This window comes from Rhea pennata, chromosome 1 (genome assembly GCF_028389875.1).
Source record: "Rhea pennata isolate bPtePen1 chromosome 1, bPtePen1.pri, whole genome shotgun sequence".
NCBI lineage: Eukaryota > Metazoa > Chordata > Aves > Rheiformes > Rheidae > Rhea > Rhea pennata.
Genome location: NC_084663.1, coordinates 13,541,078 through 13,564,582, shown reverse-complemented (window position 1 = coordinate 13,564,582; position 23,505 = coordinate 13,541,078). Strand labels below are relative to the sequence as shown.

The 23,505-nt window shown below is 36.5% G+C and overlaps 1 protein-coding gene across 1 annotated transcript in view; it reads left to right on the top strand.

The window, feature by feature from the left end:
• The window catches only part of CCDC146 (coiled-coil domain containing 146), an 81,112-nt gene that overhangs the window by 43,393 nt on the left and 14,214 nt on the right, over positions 1 to 23,505 (top strand). The window contains 10 exon segments of the mRNA XM_062598616.1: positions 1,063 to 1,272; positions 10,541 to 10,598; positions 11,158 to 11,355; positions 11,944 to 12,017; positions 13,402 to 13,629; positions 14,591 to 14,777; positions 18,494 to 18,589; positions 20,219 to 20,389; positions 21,825 to 21,913; positions 22,030 to 22,194. Of these exon segments, the coding sequence (XP_062454600.1) occupies positions 1,063 to 1,272; positions 10,541 to 10,598; positions 11,158 to 11,355; positions 11,944 to 12,017; positions 13,402 to 13,629; positions 14,591 to 14,777; positions 18,494 to 18,589; positions 20,219 to 20,389; positions 21,825 to 21,913; positions 22,030 to 22,194 (1,476 nt within the window).

The window sequence follows — 23,505 nt, the reverse complement described above, 5'->3', positions numbered from 1 at the left end:
CAAGTCTTACAATGTGTTTCCACAGCAGTCCACAAATGTAGTTGCAGCTCATGTATCATTAAATGAGCTACTTCCAGATGCTGATAACACTACAGCAATAGCAACATGCAATTCAGAGCTAGGTAGGTGTCCAGATATTTACTAAGAATTTAAGAGTGTTTTACAGCCGAGACTTGGCCTTGTACTGCTGAATACTTCTCTGTTATTGGCCCCCACACTGATTTAGAGCCAACTGAGATATAGTCCCCTGAAAGGCAATTGCACCTTTGGACTAAAATGTAAACTTAACTTCAGAGAGTGATAAACATTCTAAATTACAAATAAGGGTCTTTGTTCTTAGAGGGACAGTAAACCTGGGCCAGGAAGGAGGATGATGCAGCATTTACTGAATGGAAGTTTTGCTATTCATTTTAATTGTTTGGGATTTCAGCCCTAGTACCATCTTTCATCTCCATATTTATTTATCTCCTCTGCCATAAAAGGTCATGAATAAGTGAGAGGGCCTTTTTTTCACATGTCGAGAAACGTGAGATGCTAGATCTTTGCTATATGCTTACTGAAGCTAGAAACTAGATATTGTGTTCATTCATTCAGACTGTTCCAGTTACTGGGAAAATTTTCCATATTCCACATATTTTGTATTCCACATGAATAGAGTGACAACCTGAAACTAGCTTTTAGGCACCTCTATTAGAATAAAATGAACCACCTAGCTCAGCTTCTAGAAGGTCCTAGATAAGTAAGTTGGTCTAACTAACTGTCTTTCATCTGGTTAAAATTATATGAGGTGAATCCCACCCCAAGTCTAGACATGCAGAAAAAAACCCAGAGCAGACTCTGCTGTTCTCTCATAGGATCGTAGGATCACAAGATAATTCAGGCTGTAGAAGACCTCAGGAGGAAAGTAGTCCAACTTCCTGTTCAAAGCAGGGTCAGCTGCTCAGACCAAGTTAGTCAGGACTTTATCCAGTCTAGTCTTGAAAACCTTGTATTAAATATTATAATAAGATATAAAGTTTATCTCTTATGCTTCTTATTGCCTACTTTTTCTATTTAATGTAGTTTACAGGAATCTGAGATCCGACTGTTACAGGAAGCCAAACATCTTAGTGTTGAACTGGAACAGCAGCAACGTGAACTGGAAAAAGCAGGACAGTTCCCTGAAGAATCTGCTGGTGAAGCTTCCCAAATGAGGCAACAACTTCTTAAATATCGAAACGAGTGCAATGCTATTAAAGAAAGAGAGTATGTAATTCAGTCTAAGGTGGAATGGTAGGTGATAATGGTCAAATCCTATTTATTTTGCCATAGCTTTTCTAGAAAGATAATGACATAGAATATAATTCAATTTTCTGTACATCTTACATGGATAAATTTCTTGATGCCTGTTGTTAAACAAACTGCCACAGACTTTCCCTAGTAACAGCAACATTTCAGTGATGACTAAAGTTACTCTGGTGTGTAATTTGTAGATAATTTCAAATTTAGAGGGGATGTGGTGTCCTTAGAAATGCTATGTATCTTCTACTACATTACATGATTAATGTTTAGGTAGGCAAGATTAATGGGAACAATTCTAGTCTGAGACACCTTTGGTACAAATGCTTAAAGTGTCTCAGAGACCTTAGTGACAGGGATTTTATTGCAATAATGTCGTAAATAGACACAACACTATTTTGGTCATCAAAAACATACATATTCAAGTTTCACTATTCAGGTGCTTGAAGAGGGAGAAGCATTTGTATACTCTCATATCTGAAAAATTAGGTAGTGAACAGTCATATGCTGTGGAAGAAGTGCATGCTTGGCATTTCTATAAAAGGCTAACAGGGCAGAATGTATTTGTACATTCAGAATGATATATATATTTTAATTATTATGGGTGCATTGTGTTTGAAATTTTATAGTAAAATTACAACCTGTAGTACTTCATTTTTTAAAATGTATGTCTATGAAAATTGAACCCATATTTTAATTTTGTGGAATGCATGCTATTTTTATCCATCTTCAAGCTATCTGTTGGTGTATAAATCCAAATAAATAATGTCAGCAGCTCAGCAGTTAAAGCTATTTTTCTACAAGGAGAGCAGGAGCACTGGAAGAACTGCGTAGAGAAGATATTTCTGGCAGTTTTTTCTTGATTTTTTTTAGAGCCAAGTGTTTACTCTAAGAGAAAAAGAAACTTGAGAAAGAAGCAAATTGGGAGTGGGAGAAACAGAGAAACGTGGAAATCATCTGGAAAATATTATTTGCTATGAGATAACTAAGCAACATGAATTTCCTGAAATAATTGTTAGATACAGAATTTATTGAAATTTACAGGAAGTTTGGAACTGTGCACTTCAAAATACTACATTTTTTTACTCATTTCCCCTAATATCTTACAAATATTTATGACTAATTTTACATTATTTTTCAAAACAGTGGTGGGGTTTTACATGTGTTTTTAGGATATATTTACTCATACTCTATTTTCTTCCTTTAATCAAAGGGAGATTTCTATGTCCTACAGAAACATAGTTTAGATATTGTTTCAATTGCCTTTGCATATTTTCTGCATTCATTCTTACATATGAATTATATATACTATCTAGTAATTTAAAAGTATACCATCACACTCTGAAAAATGTTCTTTCATATTAATAAGAATCTTCCTCTATTTGATCTTACACACAAGATCAGAAAAAGAGCTGTACAGTCAGACCAGAAGTCAATATGGCTCAGTATCTAAGAGTGACCAAAAGCACAGCCCATTTGAAAAACAGGGATTTTGTGAGCCAAATACAACTCTGTATTTAGTAACCCTCAGTTGATCCCTCTTCCTTGAACTACTTCTATTCCTCTTGAACCAATTTAAACCATGGTGTTTGCAACATCGCGGACAATGAGTTCCACAGCTTAACTATACAAGAAAATGCCACTTCTTGTTCATTCTGAATCTGACTTCTGCTAGCCTCTTTTCATGCCCCGAAGTTATCATAGAATCATAGAATCAGTAAGGTTGGAAGGGACCTCTGGAGATCATCTAGTCCAACCTCCCCGCTCAGCAGGGTCACCTAGAGCATGTTAGACACGGTTGCATCCAGGCGGGCCTTGAACATCTCCAGAGGAGGAGACTCCACAACCTCTCTGGGCAACCTGTGCCAGGGCTCTGTCAGTCTCACAGGGAAGAAATTCTCCCTCACATTTAGGCAGAACTTCCTGTGCTTCAATTTCTGCCCATTGCCTCTTGTCCTGTCACATGGGACAACTGAAAAGGGTTTGTCCCCATCCCCTTGACACCCTCCCTTCAGGTACTTATACACTTTGATCAGATCCCCCCTCAGTCTCCTCTTCCCCAGGCTGGAGAGGCCCAGCTCTCACAGCCGTTCCTCATAGGGCAGGTGCTCCAGCCCTCGGATCATCTTTGTAGCCCTATGCTGGACTCTCTCCAGTAGCTCCATGTCTCTCTTGGACTGGGGAGCCCAGAACTGGACACAGGACTCGAGATGAGGCCTCCCCAGGGCTGAGGAGAGGGGCAGGATCACCTCCCTCCACCTGCTGGCAACACTCTTCCTAATGCACCCCAGGAGACCATTGGCTTTCTTGGCCACAAGGGCACATTGCTGGCTCATGGTCAACTTGTCATCCACCAGCACTCCCAGGTGCTTCTCTGCAGAACTGCTCTCCAGAAGGTCAGCCCCCAGCTTGTACTGGTGCCTAGGGTTATTTCTCCCTAGGTGCAGGACTCCGCACTTGCCCTTGTTGAACCTCAGGAGATTCCTTTCCATGCAGCTTTCCAGCCTCTCCAGGTCTCTCTGAATGGCAGCACAGCCCTCTGGTGTATCAGCCACTCCTCCCAGCTTGGTATCATCCTCAAACTTGCTGAGAAGGCACTCCGTCCCCTCATCCAGGTCACTGATGAAAAAGTTGAACAGGATGGGACCCAGTACTGAGCCCTGGGGGACACTGCTAGCCACAGACCTCCAACTAGACTCCACGCCACTGATGACAACCCTCTGAGCTCTGCCTTTCAACCAGTTCTCAGTCCACTTCACTGTCTACTCATCTAACCCACACTTCCTGAGCTTATTTTGGAGGATGTTATGGGAGACAGTGTCAAAAGCCTTGCTGAAGTCAAGGAACACAACATCCGCTGCTCTCCCCTAATCTAGCCAGCCAGTCATTCCATCATAGAAGGCTATCATCAGACTGGTTAAGCAGGATTTCCCCTTGGTGAATCCATGCTGGCTACTCCTGATCACCTTCTTTTCCTCCATATGCCTGGAGATGACATCCAGAATGAGCTGTTCCGTCACCTTATGCTTATACTTGTTATACAGTTCTTATACTGGATGCAAGACTGAACAGCTGATCCCCTGTTCACCTTCTCTGTTGCACGGCATTTGAAAGCTCTCTGTCGTATCTTATCTACTGTCTAAATGGAAGAAGCCCAGCTTACTTTACTGCTCATTATTTAGAATCGATTTGATGCCTGCCAGTAGTACTGCATCTTATGCATAAAATGGGTTGGGAGTGAGGAGGATATGCCCTGGCTATGTATGGGTTTGTTTACTGGAGGAGAAAATACTACTGGCCAGAAATCAGAGGGATGTTGATGCTGAAGTAATGTAAAATGAATAGGACTGGCAGGATAGATATACATGTGGCAAAGGAAGGAGGGAATGTAAATGAGGAAAAGAGAAATCAGCTATGAACTAAAACAGGGAATGGATGTGAATACATATTTGTAAAGAAGGAATGGGTTTGGTGTCTGTGAAAGACACTGAAAATGAGTGAGCAGAATAGAGTTGTGTATAGGAGATTATCTGTTTTTATGCTGAAATAAAATGAAAAACTTCATGTCTGATGGCTTAGTACATATAATAAGGTTATGTTTTCTGAGATATGTCTGCATAGGCAGTGTCAAAGAGAGAGGGCAAAGTGCATGTAAGATACTGTAAGTTTGCCACTAAGCGACTGCTTGGTTTCTTTCGTTTCTCAGAAGGGTTGAATCACATGGTCCAACCTTCTTGGCCTCGATCTCCCTGGTGCAGTTTCCCTTTTTGTCCAACTGTGTCCAGCTGTGCTTGGCACTTAAAAGAAAACTCGTCTTCGGGAATTATGACTAATAGCTGTTTAGTCTAAAAACAAAACATATCGGTTATTTACCTCAATTTGTATAGCAAGCAGGGAACATGGTGGGGAAAAACATTTGAAGGAAATGTCCATAGCTCTTATCTATTGCTTTATTCTTTTCTTAGGATTACTGGGTAAGATCTAGTCTGCTTGGAGGTACTCCAGAGATGGAAGGGAAAGATGGCCTCTGCTGATCTTCTGTTTCTCTGTTCGTGTAATCCTCTCTCTTTCTCTGACACACTTCTTCAGTTATTGCTGCCTTCTTCCTGCCTCAGTTCAATGTCTCTAACAGCTAAGTGGCTTTAATACCCCTTTTTATCTCAGGTTCATATCTGACTGCAATGAACTTGGCCTTTTCTTCTTGAAGAGTCATGCAGATATCCCATAACATTGCCAGAGTTACTTTTTTTTCTCTCCATGTTACTTACTGTTCTATATTCTCTCTTATCTGTTTTATTTCTTACTTGCTTCCTCTTTAAACAGCTTTTTTTCCAGATAAGATACACTTTTCAACAGCTGAAGGCAATATTTCATCAACTGTTTTAATTTTTTACTGTTTCAATAAGTATTCAATATTTTAAGAATAAATTTAAATTGCTTGCAAGACTGTAGGGTCAGCAGGTTTTCAGAAATGGTGTGACTTTTTTCATGGCAAAAATAAGTAGCTGGGGTGTTCAGAAGCATCTTGGGTGCATTTTAACTGGTGGAGGCTCTCCCCTGAGGGTGACAGTGTGGGTGCAGTATACTCCCACTGTCAGTGTTTGTGCCTCCTCTTCCAGTTTAGCCTTCCTGTTCTGGTGGGCTACCGTACTGGGCTTGTTCCTAGTGTGTCTGCTAGTGTGTTTAACACAGGAGGGGAACGATAGCTGGAAAGATTTTACTGAGGTTATAAATTCCTGGTGGAAATGTATCCCACTACTTCAAAGTCAGAGCTGACCCTGTGAATATTCTTCTCAAAAACTGTTAGGCAAGTATAATAATCTCAGTGCAGTTCTGGTACAATTGTGTTCAAACCCATAGAGTTTCTTCATATAACTGGGACTGAATATGCCTTAGTAAGTAAGAATATAAACTAAAATATCAGATTAGCAAGGAACAAAGAAGTGATCAGAAAGATCAGCAAGGATGAGTTCTAGTTTAAGGAAACTTTTCATTTCACCATCTGTGTGGGATTTAGAGTCCAGGTTTGCAAGACAAAAATGAGGAAGAGCTGCTTTTCTCTATCAGACTATAGCATCAAGAATGATGAAATTTGTCATCTAACATCTAACTTTTAAAAAGTAATCAGTTAATTTAAAATGAAAAGATCTATAACAAGAGTTTGTGAGGTTAAAGGTATATGATTCTTGACAAAAAAAAATTTCTTTTAAAGCCTAGGTCAAATCTGCAGGCCTTACAGTGATTTGTACGGGTAGCAAAATGGCTGTTCACTAAAGTACTGTTGTGTACAAGCCAACATTGCAAAATTAAGTTTGTCCTTGTACAAGCATTGCAAATCTGGAAAACTATTTCAACTCTTGCAATTATTTCAGGATTAGTCACTCAGTAATTAAAAAGTGAAAAGATAAGTTTTTATTCTTTTAATAAAGAATTACAAGTCATAGGTAAAATTAACTGAGTTACAGTTGAACTTGTTAAAGCAATGATGCCTGATCAACTGGTCTTGTGACCGCATTCTCCAGAATGTACAAACAAAGCACAGTCAAGAGCCTTGCAAGAATCTGATGCTGGCAATTTGTCAGCTGTGATGTTCTGTATATTTTGTTTTCTGTATATTTTGTTAACCGAGGAACTAAAATGTACCTCTGTTGACAACTGCAACTACATTTCTTAATCTCTTTGGCTTATTTTTTTTTTTTTTTTTTATTTCTGTAGCAGTTTGCAGCTGTAGACATCTCTCAGGGAAAAGTCTGGAATGTATTTTCATTAATGGTCCAAATTTCCAAGTGCTTTTTTTAACTCATTACATCTGCATCCATGCTAGCTTTGCATGTACCGTGCTGCTATTAAGTTTTGTGAAAATAAAGTAAAGCAACATGAAAGACATTCTCAAACAGGAATGTTTAATTTTAAGAGTTTAGTCCTTTCTTTCATTATGTATGCTATTAATCTGTTTTAAACTGATTCACAACACTTAATGAAATCATAGCCTAACTAAGGTAATAAAATTCCACAAATAGCAGTTTCATATAGTGCAGAAGTAGTTTTGTGGTCTAGTGCCTAACTTCTTTCGTATTTGAAATTTTCATTTCATGCCTTTCAACAGAATTTTTTTAAAGTTATTTTTCTCAAAGGAGTTTCAATGAAAACAATTTTTAGAACGCAAAATGATATTTTGCAACAAATAAAGTCAGGGAGAAGTCATGAATTTAAGCAAAGCAAACTGTAAAAAGCAAACCATGAAAACCCATGCTAAATTTTCAAAATTAATATAGTAAATTATTTTAAATGTTTACACTTTTCAAATTATTACATATGAATATTTTAAAAGATAATCTCTTTCCTTATTCTTTTCTTTTTAACCCTCTACTGCTTTTTATGTGAAAGTAGTTGGTCTGCCAACTCTATAGGGAATGTAACATGGTGCTTGCAGTTCACCGTTGCCGCCTTTTATGTCACACAAAATGAGGTGTTTCAAATCATTCTGCTTTTTGCATGGCAGACTCTTTGTTGTGTAGTTGGAATGGCTCCACAGGAATCTGTCCTCTTGGGTGAGGAATGTGGCAAAAGAAAAACAGTGTCAACTTTGGTCTCCCTCACAATTTTTCATGTTGCTGCTTTGATTGTCCGGCATGGTATTAAAGTCGGCTCAACATACGTTGATGACGAGCAATGCAATACCTCTTTAATCAGTCTGGGTAACACTTATTTAATCAGTTTCTGTGGCAGTCAAACTATTATGGGTACTTGTCCCAAGTGGATATTTGTTATAATTAGTGTGATTATGCCAGTCTCGAGGAGTCCTACTAGGAATCCTGCTAAAATGCATTGGGATTCTGAATTGTCCATATTAGCCTATTTATAAATTTAGGCAACCTGTTGGTAAGTGAAAGCATAGCATTTGACCAGTGTGATATTCAAGAACTTGATTGTAATGTCTGGACATACACAGGAGCAGACCAAAGCTGCTGTCACAGAATGTGAGTAGCTCGCTTTCCGGTGCAGGTCGATCCCTTTGCTCTCGTTGTCTCTCAACGGGGGAATATACAAGGAAGAGTTCTAGAGCCTCATTGCAGCAAAGAAGAAATGTCCTTATATTGTTTCCTACTCACATGTACTCACCTTGTACACCTGCAAAACACTCCTGTGTTTGTCTTCACTCTTGTTCTGCTCAGTTTCTCAAGATGTAGTAGATTTTGCAGTGGAACTTTCTTCAATAATTTATTTTAGCAGTCTAGGAGGAAGACTTGTCTAAGTTTGGCTTTTTTCTTTGAAAGGTTTTCTGAACACTCGTTCACTCCGTGGGTGTTCAAGAACTCTGGCATTCAAAGTAGTTTTTAGATTTAGGAGTCCCTGTAGAGGCCTACTGGCACTCTGCCCATCCAGATACATGCATATGCTGTGAATCAACAAAATCTACCCTGTGCCTTTATTTCCTCTTTACTGTTCATCTGAGTCAGAACTAGTACTTCATGAATTTGTTTGGCCTGCAACACCACCAACCCAGTTCTCCTCTTTTTTGGCCATTTCTTTTCTTGACTAGTGGAAAGATATCACCTAAGCCTTCCTGGTTTAAGCTTTGTCCCTGTTGTTGGGAAATCAACAAATAACAATTTATTGGGAAAAAAAAGCCCTTAAATCAGTTAGTGATAGAGAATTGTGCACAGGATCCAAGGGAGAATCCTCCATGAGAAGGCTACTAGGAATGTGATCTTTTGCTTTCTCTCCCTATGACCACTACCTTCTGAAACCTCCTAAACTCGCCATACAAACACTTAGGCTGCCCCTGGGTGGTTACAGAGAAAAAAAGAAACACTGATCAAGTGTGTCTCTGCTATATCAAATCCATTCAGAAGCCACTGTAGTGACTGCTTTGGGTAAATGGGAGCCAGAACTTGCTTCAAATGACACAGCTTTTTCAGGAAAGCCCCTCTCCTTCTCTTAATACTCCCCTAAATTAGGGAGTGGTATAGCAGACTTTAACAGACCACCCTGAGTCCCAAGGAGGCCTGACCAACACATCCTCTGATTGGAGTTAGAAAGGCAAATTTAATGCTGTATCTGGGAATCAGGATTTGATTATTCCACATATTTCTCAGTTGTAATCTTTAGTCATTTATAGCTTCAGTTGCAAAAAGTGTCACCACCGATACTGGTAATCTTGAGGGAACCTCCTGCTAGTTTCCCAATCAATAGTACAAGAACTTCAATTTATTTGTAGCAACATGCAAAGTGATTTAGCCTGGTTACCTGATATGGGTTCAGAATTGTTCAGTGCACGCCCTGGAGAAGTATTGGCTTTCTTCAGTGATTCCAAGGCTAATGTTTGATCTTTGGCAGTATTTACTTACCTACCACTAAAATGTCAACCTGTGAATTGTCTTCATGCACCCCAAGGGCTTTGATTCCTGCTTCCCCTAAGTCATCTCAATTTCAGTGTCTCAAGACCAAGAAACTCTTATTTTACACCAACAAGCTTGGTGGTTCAGCTTTTGTAGTCAGTCCTTCGTCTATTCAGGACAGCATTATTTAAAAAATACCCAGAAGATCTAAGAGATTTCTCTTTCCTTTCCACCTGTCATTCTTTGGCATCTTTCTTTAAAATTGCCAGAAATTACATTACAGCTTGTTTTTGGATACAGGCTAAGACCACCCATCGCTGTTCAATTCAGTTTTCTATTATACCCCATTGCCTCAGTCTACCTTCCCTGTTGCTTTTCAAGAACATTTTTCACAGGTTTGTTTCAGTTTGAGAAGCGTTACTTACAGTTTTTTACAGTGTGAACAATCAATCACTCAAAGGAAGAAGGAAAGTTTCTTACCAGCTACTGTAGGCTCACTGATGTGTGCTCTCTTTGTGTATATTTATAACCCACCCACTCTTACCTGTTGCCTCAATCAAAAATTAAAAAAATTGTCTTCTGAGGTTGAGAGGATCTGAGGGCATGGTGTGCCTTCTGATCCCTCATGCGCTATGAGAGTAAACACAAGGGGGAATGAGACATAAACACATCCCTAGAGGAGGTAGTAAAACTAAAAAGTATCAAATTCAAAAGTTTGGACATGTGCAGTATAGAATAAATTTGCGTATGTACAACATATGTTTGAGAACTTTCCATTACTAGTAATCAATCTTCCTTTAAATTCAGGCACCTAAATGATATTTCACCATACATGTTAATTTTACCCGAGATAGGCTTCATTTTTTTTTATTGTTTGGCATAGTACTAATATATTTAGCTCTGTTGTGATTTTTCTGTAGTTTACAAGAAGAGAAAAGATTGCTGGAATGTGAATATGAAAGAATTCCAAAGCAGAGTGTAAGTATGAAACACAAGAAAAGCCATTTTTTATACCCTGTCACAGCTAGTATAAAGGTTAAAAAAAAAACCCGCATAGATGAAAATATTTTCCCAATGTATAGCTCTAGAGATTTTTAAAATATAGAAGACAGAAAAATCAAGGTAGCTTTTATAGGAGAGTCTATGTGATGTTCATTTAGGTTTGAGAACTCTAGAGCAAGCACTGAATAACTGATTCATAAAAGATCTGAATTCTCTTCGGTTTTCCCAAGAAGAATTTTTGCTGTAGTCAGCAAAGTTGTATACATGTAAAGTTAGCTGCAGGTTTTTGGTTTTAGGTTGTAAATATGCAAAAGAAATTTACAGTCAGAAGTCTTGATGAATGTATGATTTTGTTGGAAATAAAATTCAACTAATTGTGGATAGAAGAAATACAGAGCTGGTAATAAATTATGTTTCATACCTCATTGTAAAAAATGTTATGATTATTCAATGTGAATGAATTTTGTAATATCCCATGCCTGCATAATGTAAAAGGGAAAATAATAACAACTTGATCTTTGACTTAATTTTGAAGGAAGCAGATAAGAAAATTAAACAATTGAAAGAAAATTGCGATGAGCTCCGCAAAGAAGCAATCCACAGGAAAGCAGAAATTAATGCAATGAAGGAAGATATTTCATCCAAGCAAAAGCTGATTTCAAAAAACAAGAAAGCCGTGGAAAAGCTCCTAGAAAAGCAGTCTGATTTGAAAGTAACATGCAATTAATAGTGTGTGTGTTTGTGTGTTTATGTGAGTATGTGTGTTTGTCCAAGGAAACAGTGAATATTCTGAATGTTGTTTGTCATTCCAAATCATTACATGGGATTACATTATATATTAATCATTTTTCAATAAGCATGAAACATGCTGCTGTGTCATTTCCACTGTTAGTCCTTTATTAGTCCTATTTACGAAATAATAATAATAGGCATGATTCTGATAATAGATAGCTTCTATTATGGCATATTTGTTGTTCATGTTGTGTTATTCTATGTTGCTCTAACTTATGCTCACATCCTAGTTGATATAGATCTGTCCTGATAATTAAAAAACATACCTAGATCTTTGCCACTCTTCTTTCCGTGGCATAGATAACAATCAGACATATTCAACCACAATTTTTGTTTTGCAGACATAATGGTATGGCAATTATCATAGTGATTGGTTGCAAGAAGAGCAGCTACAGTTCTCTGGGACAAGTCCAAGTCATTTGAAAATACATTTCCTGTACATTTCCCCAACAGTCCAATGTAAATATTAGTTCGTGACATTACATCAAATTTATAGGCTGTTAATCTAATATTTCTGATTTGTCACTAGGATGAGTTAGTTCAGATCATTGCTGTTCCTGTACAACTTGGAAAAGAGACTGAGAAGATGAATCGCAAAAAAGTGTATGCTTTTAATAAATAATTACAAATATATATATATATATATAGAACTTATATTTTATACATTTATTATAGAGCCAGTTCATTTGTTGATTAAAATTAGATCAGAGTAAAAAAGAAGTGTGTATAATCCACTTAAAATATGTGCAACTTTCCTGAAAAATATAGTATGTGGAGGGAATCATTTTAAATTTAAGGACAATGAAGAAAAATTTGGGACAAAACTTAGTCAAAATTGGTAACCATCTTACTGTGCTCCATTAATATGTATCAGATCTGCCTAGTATGTTTTTAATGGATAATAATGTTAAAATTATTATGTATACTGTGTAATCCAGCAATTAGCCCTTTTTATAGTTTCCAGTCCTCAGTGACTATATATTAGTTTATCTTTATTGGCCTTAGTGATTTCAGGGGCTGAAATCTCTAGCATTTTTTAGAGCTGAAACTCAGTCTGGCCTGAGTTAAATAAACATTCCTTTGTGATACCTCTGTTAGCAATTATTTAGCCTGAACTGTCTTATTAGAAGCCCCTGATAAGAATTCTTGTGTCTAATATTTCAGTTGGGAAAATGTAAGACAGTAGCTGACCTTTCTTTCTCTGCAATGCGTGGCTGTGTTATCTCTCTCCTGAGATGTGACATATGCTGCTTTCTGTATGTATAAAATGTAATTAAGAAAATGTGAGCCAGGTTACTCACAGATCCTGACAGTAAAATTGCTATCCAAGATGAACACTAGTTTTTGTACCTTTTTAGCAGAGAAGATTATGCTGAAGTTTTTGTGTCTCCTGCTTACAGTCCGTATTTTTAATAGAGTAACTGTTTGACTGTTATATTTTTCCATTTTAAAACTTGCATAACTATTTTCTTTTTTTCTCTTTGGCACTCTGTTTAATACAACATTACTATCATAAATATGTTTTTCATGTAGTGATACCGAGACATAGCTGAAAAAAGAGCAAAACATTGCGTAGAAGGTTATTAATGGTATATTTAAATGAATTTTTCTGTCACATCACAGAATCAACTAACCAGAGCTTCCAATCTTGAGAGTAATGTTTGGAAGTACAGTTGGAATGAGAATTGGAATGAGAATTCTGAGGAAGATTTTGAATACAACTGTGTACTTTGTAATCTTGACAGAAATCAGCTTACTAGAACTCTTTCTAATGCTGTCGTGGCATTAAACTCCTTTTTAGTGATGTGGCCAGCTCCAATTGAATTACTGGCATTAGTATTTGAAGATTTTCACTGTATGCAATCTGCTCTAGAACATATACAGTAGATAACTGTGCAGTCCATAAAAACTGGCAAGTTATATTTTGTTATTTAAGTGTTCTTGTGGTAATGTGAACCCTTACCATTTTGTTAACATGTATTCACAGAGATGCAGAGAAGAAGAAAGAAGCCCTTAATGAGCAAATAAAAGAGTTAAATATTGCCCTTAAAACTATTGAAAAAAAGATTGAAGCAGTTTTACAAGAAAAAGAAGATGTAATGAAGGAATTGGATGGAAGACGAGCTTTGCTGGAAAGCAAAGAACGAGAATTCCTGACTTTGACAAAGTTACTAGAAATTAGCACAGAAAATGAATCAGCAGTCCTATCAGACAGGTTAGAGTAGTAGATGTAAGCCATGTATTGTGAGTGAACACTTCTCTGTTTTGAAAAACCTGGATTTTTCCTCAGAATCTGTTGTACTGCTTATGTTCTCAAATTTCACTGTGCAACTAATGGGGACTGAAAAATATTTGGCTTGGTTTGGAGTTCAGAAAAGTTTTATGAATTACTGGAATCTAGAATCTGGCTCGAAGAAGAACATCAAAAAGCATGAGAGTTTAATAAAATTTTGGAAGAGAGAATCTCTGGATTTTGCTAAAAAGGGGAAATTGTTTAGAGGATTTCTCTTTCCAGTGAAAATGCACTTTCTTCTGTGCAATCCACAGAAAGTAACTTGAGGAGAAAAAGGAGTCAGTATTCTGATTTTCAAATGAGGATCATAAATTTCAGCACCCATCTACCCCTGAATTTCAGTGGGGACTGGCTATTCATCTCTTCAGTATTCCCTTGAAATTATGGGCTTTTATATACTTGATAAAGTAAAATGTGTTGGTAGGTTGATTGCAAACTGCAAATGATTCCTTCTTTACAAAAGAAGTGTAGTTGTAAATATGGCTACAGCAATACTTTTGTCTTTAAAATTTTGTATTAAAGGATAGGTGTATTGCAAAGCAAAATGTCTGAGTGAGGAAAACATGTAGATATTCCCTCATATTTTAAAAATATGTTTTCTTCTTTAATTAATAATTTTGCTTCTATAGAATTTTTAGCATTGTTGTGCTAAATCTCATAGATTGTGAGACCTTATTGCAATCAGGAGGAATATTGTCATTGATTAAAGTTACCAGAATTTTACCAGATAACTTTTAAGTAACTTCTGACACTAGTTTTTAAGTTTCTCTTACTGCTCAGCTATAATTATGCACTGCTCACAGAACATAAAATGATTGTGCCTGTTTGCATGCATCTATTGATCAAATTATCTGTGTCTAAAACTCTCTGTATATCTATGTAGAGAAGCTCTGGAAGACTATTTAAATAAATGTACCTTGGAGAAGGAAAAACAGCATGATATTCTCATTCACAAGCAAAAACAGAAAGACAGAGAAATGAGATATTTTAAAAAGATGGAATTACAACTGAAAATGGTTTATGAATCATTACATCAAATTAAATCACAGCATAAAAGACTGAAATTAGAGGTCTGTATGAATACATTGATCATCATAGTTTTGAATTTTTATATTAGAAAGCTGATTATGAAGTCCTTTGACTGGTACTAAAAGAGGCTGGAGGAGAAGACTCTTTTAAGTCTTATGAATGGAAAAGTGTCCTAAATATTGCTGCACGTTACTAAGAAAATTTTTGCTAAAAATAACTGTACTAAAACTATTGCATGAAGATATATTCAGGTTATTCTTAAAAAATGGATTCTAGGCTAGGAGCATCCTATCAAAAAGAGCTGGGAGATTAAATTGGCAGTGTGGCATTATGGTCATTATGATTGACTTTAAGCCACCGGTAGAAAATGGAGTGATTTGCCCATTGACATCAAAGAAATTTGTATCAGACAAATAGACTCAAGTATTACGTGGCTCCCAGGTCTTATTTTAGATGACAAAAAGATACATCTTTTTTTAAATTTGCAGATTGTTTATCTATTACTATAAATAATTTATAATGTATTTAAGATTATTCCGGGAGATGGGAAACAAGTAGTATATAAAATTTGGTATTAAATGATGCAATGTAATTCTCTATGTTCTCTTCATACCCACTCATATTTCACTTTTCTGCTTCATTTCTTTATCAGTATTTCTCCCATTGCTGTTTCCATACTGCTTTTCTTTCTTCTGTTTTGTGTCTTCTACTATGCTGCTGTTAAAGGGTAGTCTCATTCTACTTATCTATTCCAAACCCTTCCTTGCCAAATCTTTCTTAAAAATTTACTTTGTCTGGGATTCCTTTATATCCTCTTTCTCTCATTACTGGCTGCTCAACTGTCTGTTTTCTAACTTTTCTCCTACATTGGCTCCTTGCTTTGTGTAGGTTGTAAGTCAGTCTTATAAAATTTATCTTGCTTAGTCAAGTAAATGCTTTTCACAGGAGAATAATTTATTAATTATTAAAGGTGTAAGCAGTTGATGTTTCCTAACTCGATACAATATCGTTGCAATTTCTCCTGGTCCTTCTAAGCAATTCAGTGCAGAAAATAAATCTTACTTATATCACTGTAAAGTTTTTTTTTTAAAAAACAATTTCATTACATTAAAAACCATGCATACGTAGCTTTACTATTCATAAAATTCAAAATAATGTTTAATATGATTGCATGAAACATTCTTTCTCATTTCTTCCTATTTAAAAATGAAGTTGAATTTTCCTCCAAATTCACATCTGTAATTAATCACCTGATAATAGAAGCCCATATGGGTGGAAAAAATCCTCTATATCTACAGAAAAAGATTTTAGGCTGAACTTCCTGAAGTATTGATTAATGGGCTGGGTCATATTCCAGATTTTGGCCTTAAAGCTCCTACTGAGTGTCTATCCAATATCAAGCAGGAGAATCTGTGGATTTTCTTTTTTCCTGTGTTCCTATTGAGGAAATATTCCTGAAGGGAGAATTGTTTTGAACAGTTGTTCAAAAACATGTAATCTTATAATCAAACTGCCATAACTCACTGACAGCTGTGGTTGAAGTTCACTGTCTTGGGTGAAATCCCAACCAAGCCCCTCGATACGGTGTGCGAGGTCCAAAGACGTGGAACGAGACCTGCAAGGTCTGGTGGTGGCGCAGAGGATCCCAGTGGTGCACGCACGTGCTTCTGCTGTATGCGTGGATGTGACCGGCGAGTGCCCCGCGGGTCACAGCGTCGTGAGCTCGGGGGGAGGGAAGTGCCAGGTGAAATAGAACTGGAAGTCCAAGCAGTATTTTAATCTTGCAGTCATTAGATGCTACCGTAACTTAAACAGGCCTTGGCAGTATAGTTGCTTTAGTCCATCCTCTCCTCCTGCGTCTTCTGCAGTTCCCTTTAGAAAAGCAAATGTGAAATCACCCCCCTTCTGCAGCATCATCAGTTCAAAAGCAGTATTGGAGTGTGAAAGACAAGAGTTGCATTCTACTGCTCTTGCTATCTTAAAACTATTTAAAATTATTTGGAAACTTAGGAGCAAACCTGGAAAAGGTTAAGATATTTTAACACTAAAATAGTTGGAGTTCCCATTTTACTGAATTAAGAGCTAATATAAAGATATGTTTGCAGAAGCAACAGGACATCAGTTGTTTCCCCAGATTTCTCTTACTTTAAGTCACGTGCTACATGCAGAATGAATAGTTTCTAGAATAAGGAAATTACATGAACACTTCCTTCAAATGTGTTTTTCTTCTTAGTAAGTTGTGAAAGGTCAGCTATTGCTAAACACTGGCATTCTGGGTGAAAGAGGCCTGGCCGCTCTGGCTGCGGCCAGCCCCGGGCAGCAATGCTCCTCCTTCCCATGCTCGCACTTCTCCGTCGATCCAACGGAAAGACAGCCAAAAGTGCCTAAGTTTAGGCTTGTCTTATGTCAACAAAAGTCCTTAATGGATTAAAGATGTTCGTAGGAGCTTTCTACTTTTAGACTCAAGAACTTGATGGCATCTTGCGAATCAGCCCTTGAAAACGTGGAGGTGTACGGACGCGGCAGCCTCTCGTGCAGCAGGAGTGATAACTGACGCGTGCTCCATAGTCATGTCATGCTTGCTTCCTCCACAAAAGTGAAAATAACTTGCTTGGAATATGTTTTATTGAACTTCCAGCAAATCTAGGTCAAATCAAAGCTGCCTTAGAGTTAGCATCTAAAACCAAAGTAACCTAAGTTTTGACCTTTACTGTGCCTCATGTTTCCCTTTCCATTAAGGTTAGGATCACATCCCATTTTATATTATCGCAGAATCTGAAGTAAAAAACATTTCACAAGTGCAAAACATCTCATTATATATGTATTAAAGTGTAGTGTTTTGAAATCTAACATCTGGTTATGTTCAGAGAGGGACACTTCAGGGCTGAGTGTACTTTCTTTGTATAGCTTCCACATGTGGCATTTAATATGTTTTTTTTTTCTCTACATGCATGAATTACACATTTGCAACTATGGGCAGGAAATGTATGCCTGCACAGTTAAGCTAGTATGTTTATTTCTTGCTTATCTATAACAGTAAAGAATTTTCAAGTGAAATTAGTCATTCTGAGGCCAGGATAATGTTTTGTCTTACAAGTTATATCACAGAAATATTTTTACTGGAATTATTGAGATATATTGTGATCTGAAAGTAGTGTCTAATATGTCTGCTTCTCCACATTTAATTTGACTATCTGACTGAATAACTACTTTTCCCATAACAAAAAGAAGTAGTTCATAATTGGCTCTGTTGTTTATTTTGCCTCTCTCAAGGCTAAGGAGGAAACAGTAAAATCTTATTTCAATAACTCTAAGTAAAAAATATGACATCAAATCCACACAGATGTGAAATCCTACTAAAGTCAGTGGTAAACCTTTTTTTTTTCTTTCAGTAAGGTCAGAATCTCACTCAGAAAATCATCTGTGAATTTGGAAGGTGACATCTTCACTTAGTTGCTTTTTGTAATTTATTATAATTTAGTTGCAGAAAAACACTTGTAAATTCAGTATTGGCTGAAACTGGGCTTTATAGCTAAAATTTAGGCTTTATAGTTAAGTTCTTATGAGAAATACTTGAGAAACTTCCATATATTGTTGAGGATCTCTACTCTATGACCAAGGAGTCTTAGGAAGTCTTAGTTATTGTAACAAGACAGAAAGCGTTTTTTAGTGTATCTAACCACTTGAAAAAGATTGTGTTTTGCATTTTTCATATCCTTCACTTGCATCATTCAGTGTGCCTAACTTACTTTTGTAGGCAGAAACTATCCCTAAAAGCAACGTACCATTATTAGAAAGAAGACGAGAACTACAGAAGGAAATCGAAATGAAGAAGAGAAGTTTAGCTGAACAGGTGATGAATTCTGTTTTCTCTTTTTTTTTCAAGTAACAACTGGTTTTGAAACTTAAGAACAGAAGAACTGTTTTTGTAAAAGAATTGCTTAGAGTTTCTAGCTGCATCTTTCTGGTGAGAAAACCTGCAATAATATTTGCTCAGTTTTGAAAGTTACTTATTTGTCATATACGAAAAACATTTTTCCAGCTAATTGGTCATATAATGGAAGGTAGAAAGCAAATATGTTTCCTAGTTTATGTTTTTCTGAATGTTATAAGATGCATTACCAGTGGAGATGTGATGGGTTTCTTTGGATGCGGCACAGTGTTTTGTTGAAACAAAGACAAATCAGCATTTCCACGTTATAATTTTTCACCTTCACAGTTTCGTCATTTGTATATGCCTGTCTACACACTGTCAAACGTACTGGGGAAATGCAAGTGTATTGATGATGAGAGTATTCATACTTGCCACTATATGATTGACTTCATAAGAAGCAATAGATTTAAGACAGTGATTATACCATACCTTCTACGTATCTTCATATCTATTTTATTTTTGTTCTGTCTTTGAATTCATTAGACTTATTGGGTGGGACTCAGCTTGTGTTTTAATACATAGGCATTAGACATCTACATGGCTCAGTGTGTTTAAGGGATATGTATCTAATCTGCCAGGATAGTCAATACCGATCTAGTCACGCAGTCAGTGGAGCCTGGAGAGCCTCATGCTGAAGAGCTTAGCCTATGCTGGGTAGAGCAAATAACTCTTCAGAGACCACTGACTGTATTGACTAACTCCCCAACAGCTCTAATAGGTGTTTAGACACTTGGCTCAGTTGGGACATAAAACTGGGGTCCTACTGTGAAAGCTCAGTACCCCCCCCCCCCCACGTACAATGGGCATGTAAGACTTGAGAGTAGGATTGTGCAAAGATTATATATAAAGCCAGAAGGAGCCATTCTGGTCATTTAGTCTGACCTCCAATATAACACAGATCACTGGAGTGCCCTGAATTAATTCTTCTTTGAACTACAGCATATCTTTTAGAAAAGTCCAATCTTGATTTAAAAATTGCCATTGAGGGAGAGTCGACACAGTTCCTGGTAAGTTGTTTCAATGGTTAATCCATGTAAAACAATGTGTGAGTTTTTATTGTTTGAATTTGTCTAGCTTTATCTTTCCGTTGTTTGATCTTGCTATATTTTTGACTACTGACTTATAAAGTTTGTTATCAAACTTCTGTTCACTATATGGTTACAGAAACTCTTACCCAGTTATCTCTTAATCTTGATTTAAAGAAACAAAGCTCTTGGATGTTCTTATTATAAAGCATGCTTTCCAAACTTTTGTAGCATGGATTGCTGCATGCTCTGATTTTGTTACTTTTACATTCAATAACTGAAAGGCTTGCTAGACCATCAAACAGAAGTGTTTCTAGATGATAAAATATTTTGGCATGTTATTTTAGGGATTGTGCATGGTGTTTCAGTCAGTATTTTTAAGGCAATATTTTTATTTATTTTTTAAAATCCATGTAGATTGTATGGATGTGTACTTTGCAGATAAACACAGAGTATTTCAAACTCTGGATTTGCCAACACTGATGCAGCAATGCATAAGGAATTGAATTTGATTTTCATTTAGAAAATCCTATCAAATACGGATGCCCACACATTAGAAGAATGTATTGCTGAAGAAGGCCGGCTTTTCAAGGAGCAGGAGCAATGCAGAGATGAGTTATCCAGACTTGCACGTCTAACTTGGCTGAAACTTGAAGAGAGGGAACAGAAATCTAAGGATGTTCGGAAAGCCCAGGTAAAAAAATTCTCAGATAACGGGACTACTTTTCTAAGTAAGAGCTGGAGAAATTAAATTACTGATGAGGAAAGCCTTATATGAGAAGATTTTCTCATTTCCCGCTTTACTTTGGAGTTCGATCACAACATGTGGAGCTCATATAATATTGTATTATTTTATTGGCAACTTATGATGCAGCATAATATTATATTAAAATATCATCATGTCACAATGAAATAAAATATTTCAAAGGATATTTTCTTTCAAGCGTAGAAAATAAAATGAACAATTCTGAAAGAAAGAGACAGAAAAGGAGATAACCTCAGGTGAGATTCTCTGAAGTACAACAGTGATGCGTTTTATTTTCCAAATATATGAATGTTGGAAGATAAACTGAACTGCTACTCATTCCAAGAAGAGGCACAAGTCTTTATTTTGTTGACTCATTTCAGGATATCGATCATGATCTTCATTTGAAGAAAGAGGGAAAGAAAACATTTCCTACTAACTAGTCACTGCGTTTGCTGGTATTTTAATATCTGCAATTTACTGGTATTATAATATTACATATGTGCTGTGGTGGTCCACAGTTTGTACAAATACCAGATTTGTATCTGTGAACAAATTATTTACTCTCCCACCACTGTTTGTCTATATTCTAATAAATTAGCAAGCTACCCATCTAGCACTTTGGGATTCTTTGACAATATATAAAATTAGAGTAAACAAGCATTTCCAGCTTTGCAGCTTCAGTAAAAATGAATCCATAAATAGATCAAAAAGCATAAGTAATTCAGATTAATTAACAAACACACATGCCAGGTGTGGCACCCCAGCAGCCCCAGCTTTTTCTAATACCTATCTCCTTCTGCAAGGAGGAGGGAGAAAAGGCCTGTCCATTGCTGGTTAGCGACATGGGGCTACCAAGGACCGCAAGCACAGAGGTACCTGTAAATGTACCATTCTACTCAGTCATCAGTCAGTGCTCAAGAGCTAGAAAACACTAAAGAAGAAATCTCATTTGAAAAAAATATTTCTTAACCACCAGAAATTCAAAGTACAACTTCAGTGGTAGATATACCAAATAATTGTACTGCAATGGAACTGAGAGGCTGATTAATAGAAGCCGCAGAACCCGGAGAGAAGGGACTGAGCGTTTTAAGATGCAGCATCAAATCATTAATGATATTGTTGGCAGTCATTGCTGAATTAATAAATATAGAAAGATTGTGTTCTCTAGTGCTGCTACCAAAATTTTCTCCTTCACATTTCATGCTCATTCTTTCATTAATATTCTACACAGTAAAACTATTTTCTTATAACTAGAGTAAGTTTTTAGAATAACCTCATCTCACTGTTTCTTCCTCATCTAAGAGGAATGGCTGTTCTGTGTCATTTCTTTGAAGATCTTTGAAATGTCTAAAATGTTCATTTAATTCTATTTAAATTTCAGATAAGACTCCAAAATATGATTACAGAAATAAAAAGAAAGGATCTAGAAATAAGAGAGCATAAAAAGAGGAAAAGAGAAGTTCAAAAACAGTAAGAAAATAACAATAATACATTAGATGAAATAACACTTTTTAAGGCAATTTTTGTTTAAATGATATATGCATAAAAATCACAATAATTATTTCCTTCACACTTTCATTTTTCAGACTCCAAGGATTTGCTAAAATGTATGATGTTATCCGAAATGAAAGGAATAAATGTGTAAATTTGGTGCATGCTGCTCAGCAGAAAACAACTGAGATAAAAGACAGGGTAAAATTGCTAGCAAATGAGATAGAAAATTTAAGGAACACTGCTATAATCAGGGAAAGGTGAGTTTTAAAGTAAGCTGTAGCTCACAAATATAGAGATGTAAGATCAGAAGGAGTCTTAAGAGATAACTAGTTCAACTTCAAATATGGCTAGTGTGACTATCATCCTTGATAGTTATTATGCTGATTTTTAAAACCTGATCCAAACAAAGAAATTTTGCAACACCCTTATATAATCTGTTCCAATATTTTATGATTGAAAACTAGCTTGGGCATCACTGCATAGCACTGAAATGTCTTTGAAGTTTGTCTGGTTACTCTGTCACTTTGTTATCCTTAGAAGGAGAAACTCTCATTGTTTTTCCTTTGCATCACAGTTTTTGAGCTTTTTAACTTCTGAATTAACATGCTGTTACATGTGATGTGGACAACACTGTTGCACTCATACTCGCTTATCCTTAAACAAAAAGAGACCCAATACCTATTCAAGTCCACAACAGATTGCTGCATGATACCATGTATTAAATGAGTCGTTAGACACTAATAATGTGGCTGCCTAATTATTAAGCTGGAATAAAGTGAGTTTCTTACTTCAACTTCAAATTGAAGTTTATGGGATATTTATTTCAGAATAAGCAAAACATAGTTTCAAATTCCAGGCAATTTCCATCAAAGCAAAAGGTTAGATACCTGACAAAGAGGATGAGGAGGAACAGTTGGTACATTTGACTATATATTTTTCTAGACCATTATTTAGTGCAGATGTCTTTTTGCAGGCATGCTAGTGATGATATTCTCCTTGGTGCAACTGGACAATGCAGATGATAGAATGGCAATTGCTTGGAAATTGGTAGTTTGGAAAGTAGGATAGCTAAACTGACATGTCTGCAAATAGTTAATTGTATATACAAAACAGCACAGCGAAAACTGAGTTTACAAATAATTTGGTTTGCCCCAAACTTGTTTTTCTGGTGCCAAAAAATTGCGCAACTGAACTCAAGAATGCATTTGGGATATGTTCACCCAAAGTGTATTGTGAAACCCTGTGTAGCTTGGTTCTGAAGTCGTGCTGGAGCTAGCTAGAAAAGGAGTAGACCTTCACTGATTTATATGATTTTGTTGAGTTGCACAAGCTGATGTTCTGTCCTAAAATTTGTGAGGCTTTCCCAATCAAATACGGGTGAAAGGAGAAGAAAAAAGATTAAAAAGGCAAATATATATTGTCTGGATATCAGAGATATGCAATTATTGCACATCACCCTATCATAGTACAGCTCCATCAGGCATTTCAATCTCTGTACACCTGAATTTAAAACTAGCTAAAACTGAATTATCAGTAATTCTGTAGCCTATTGGAAATAGGTGTAGTCT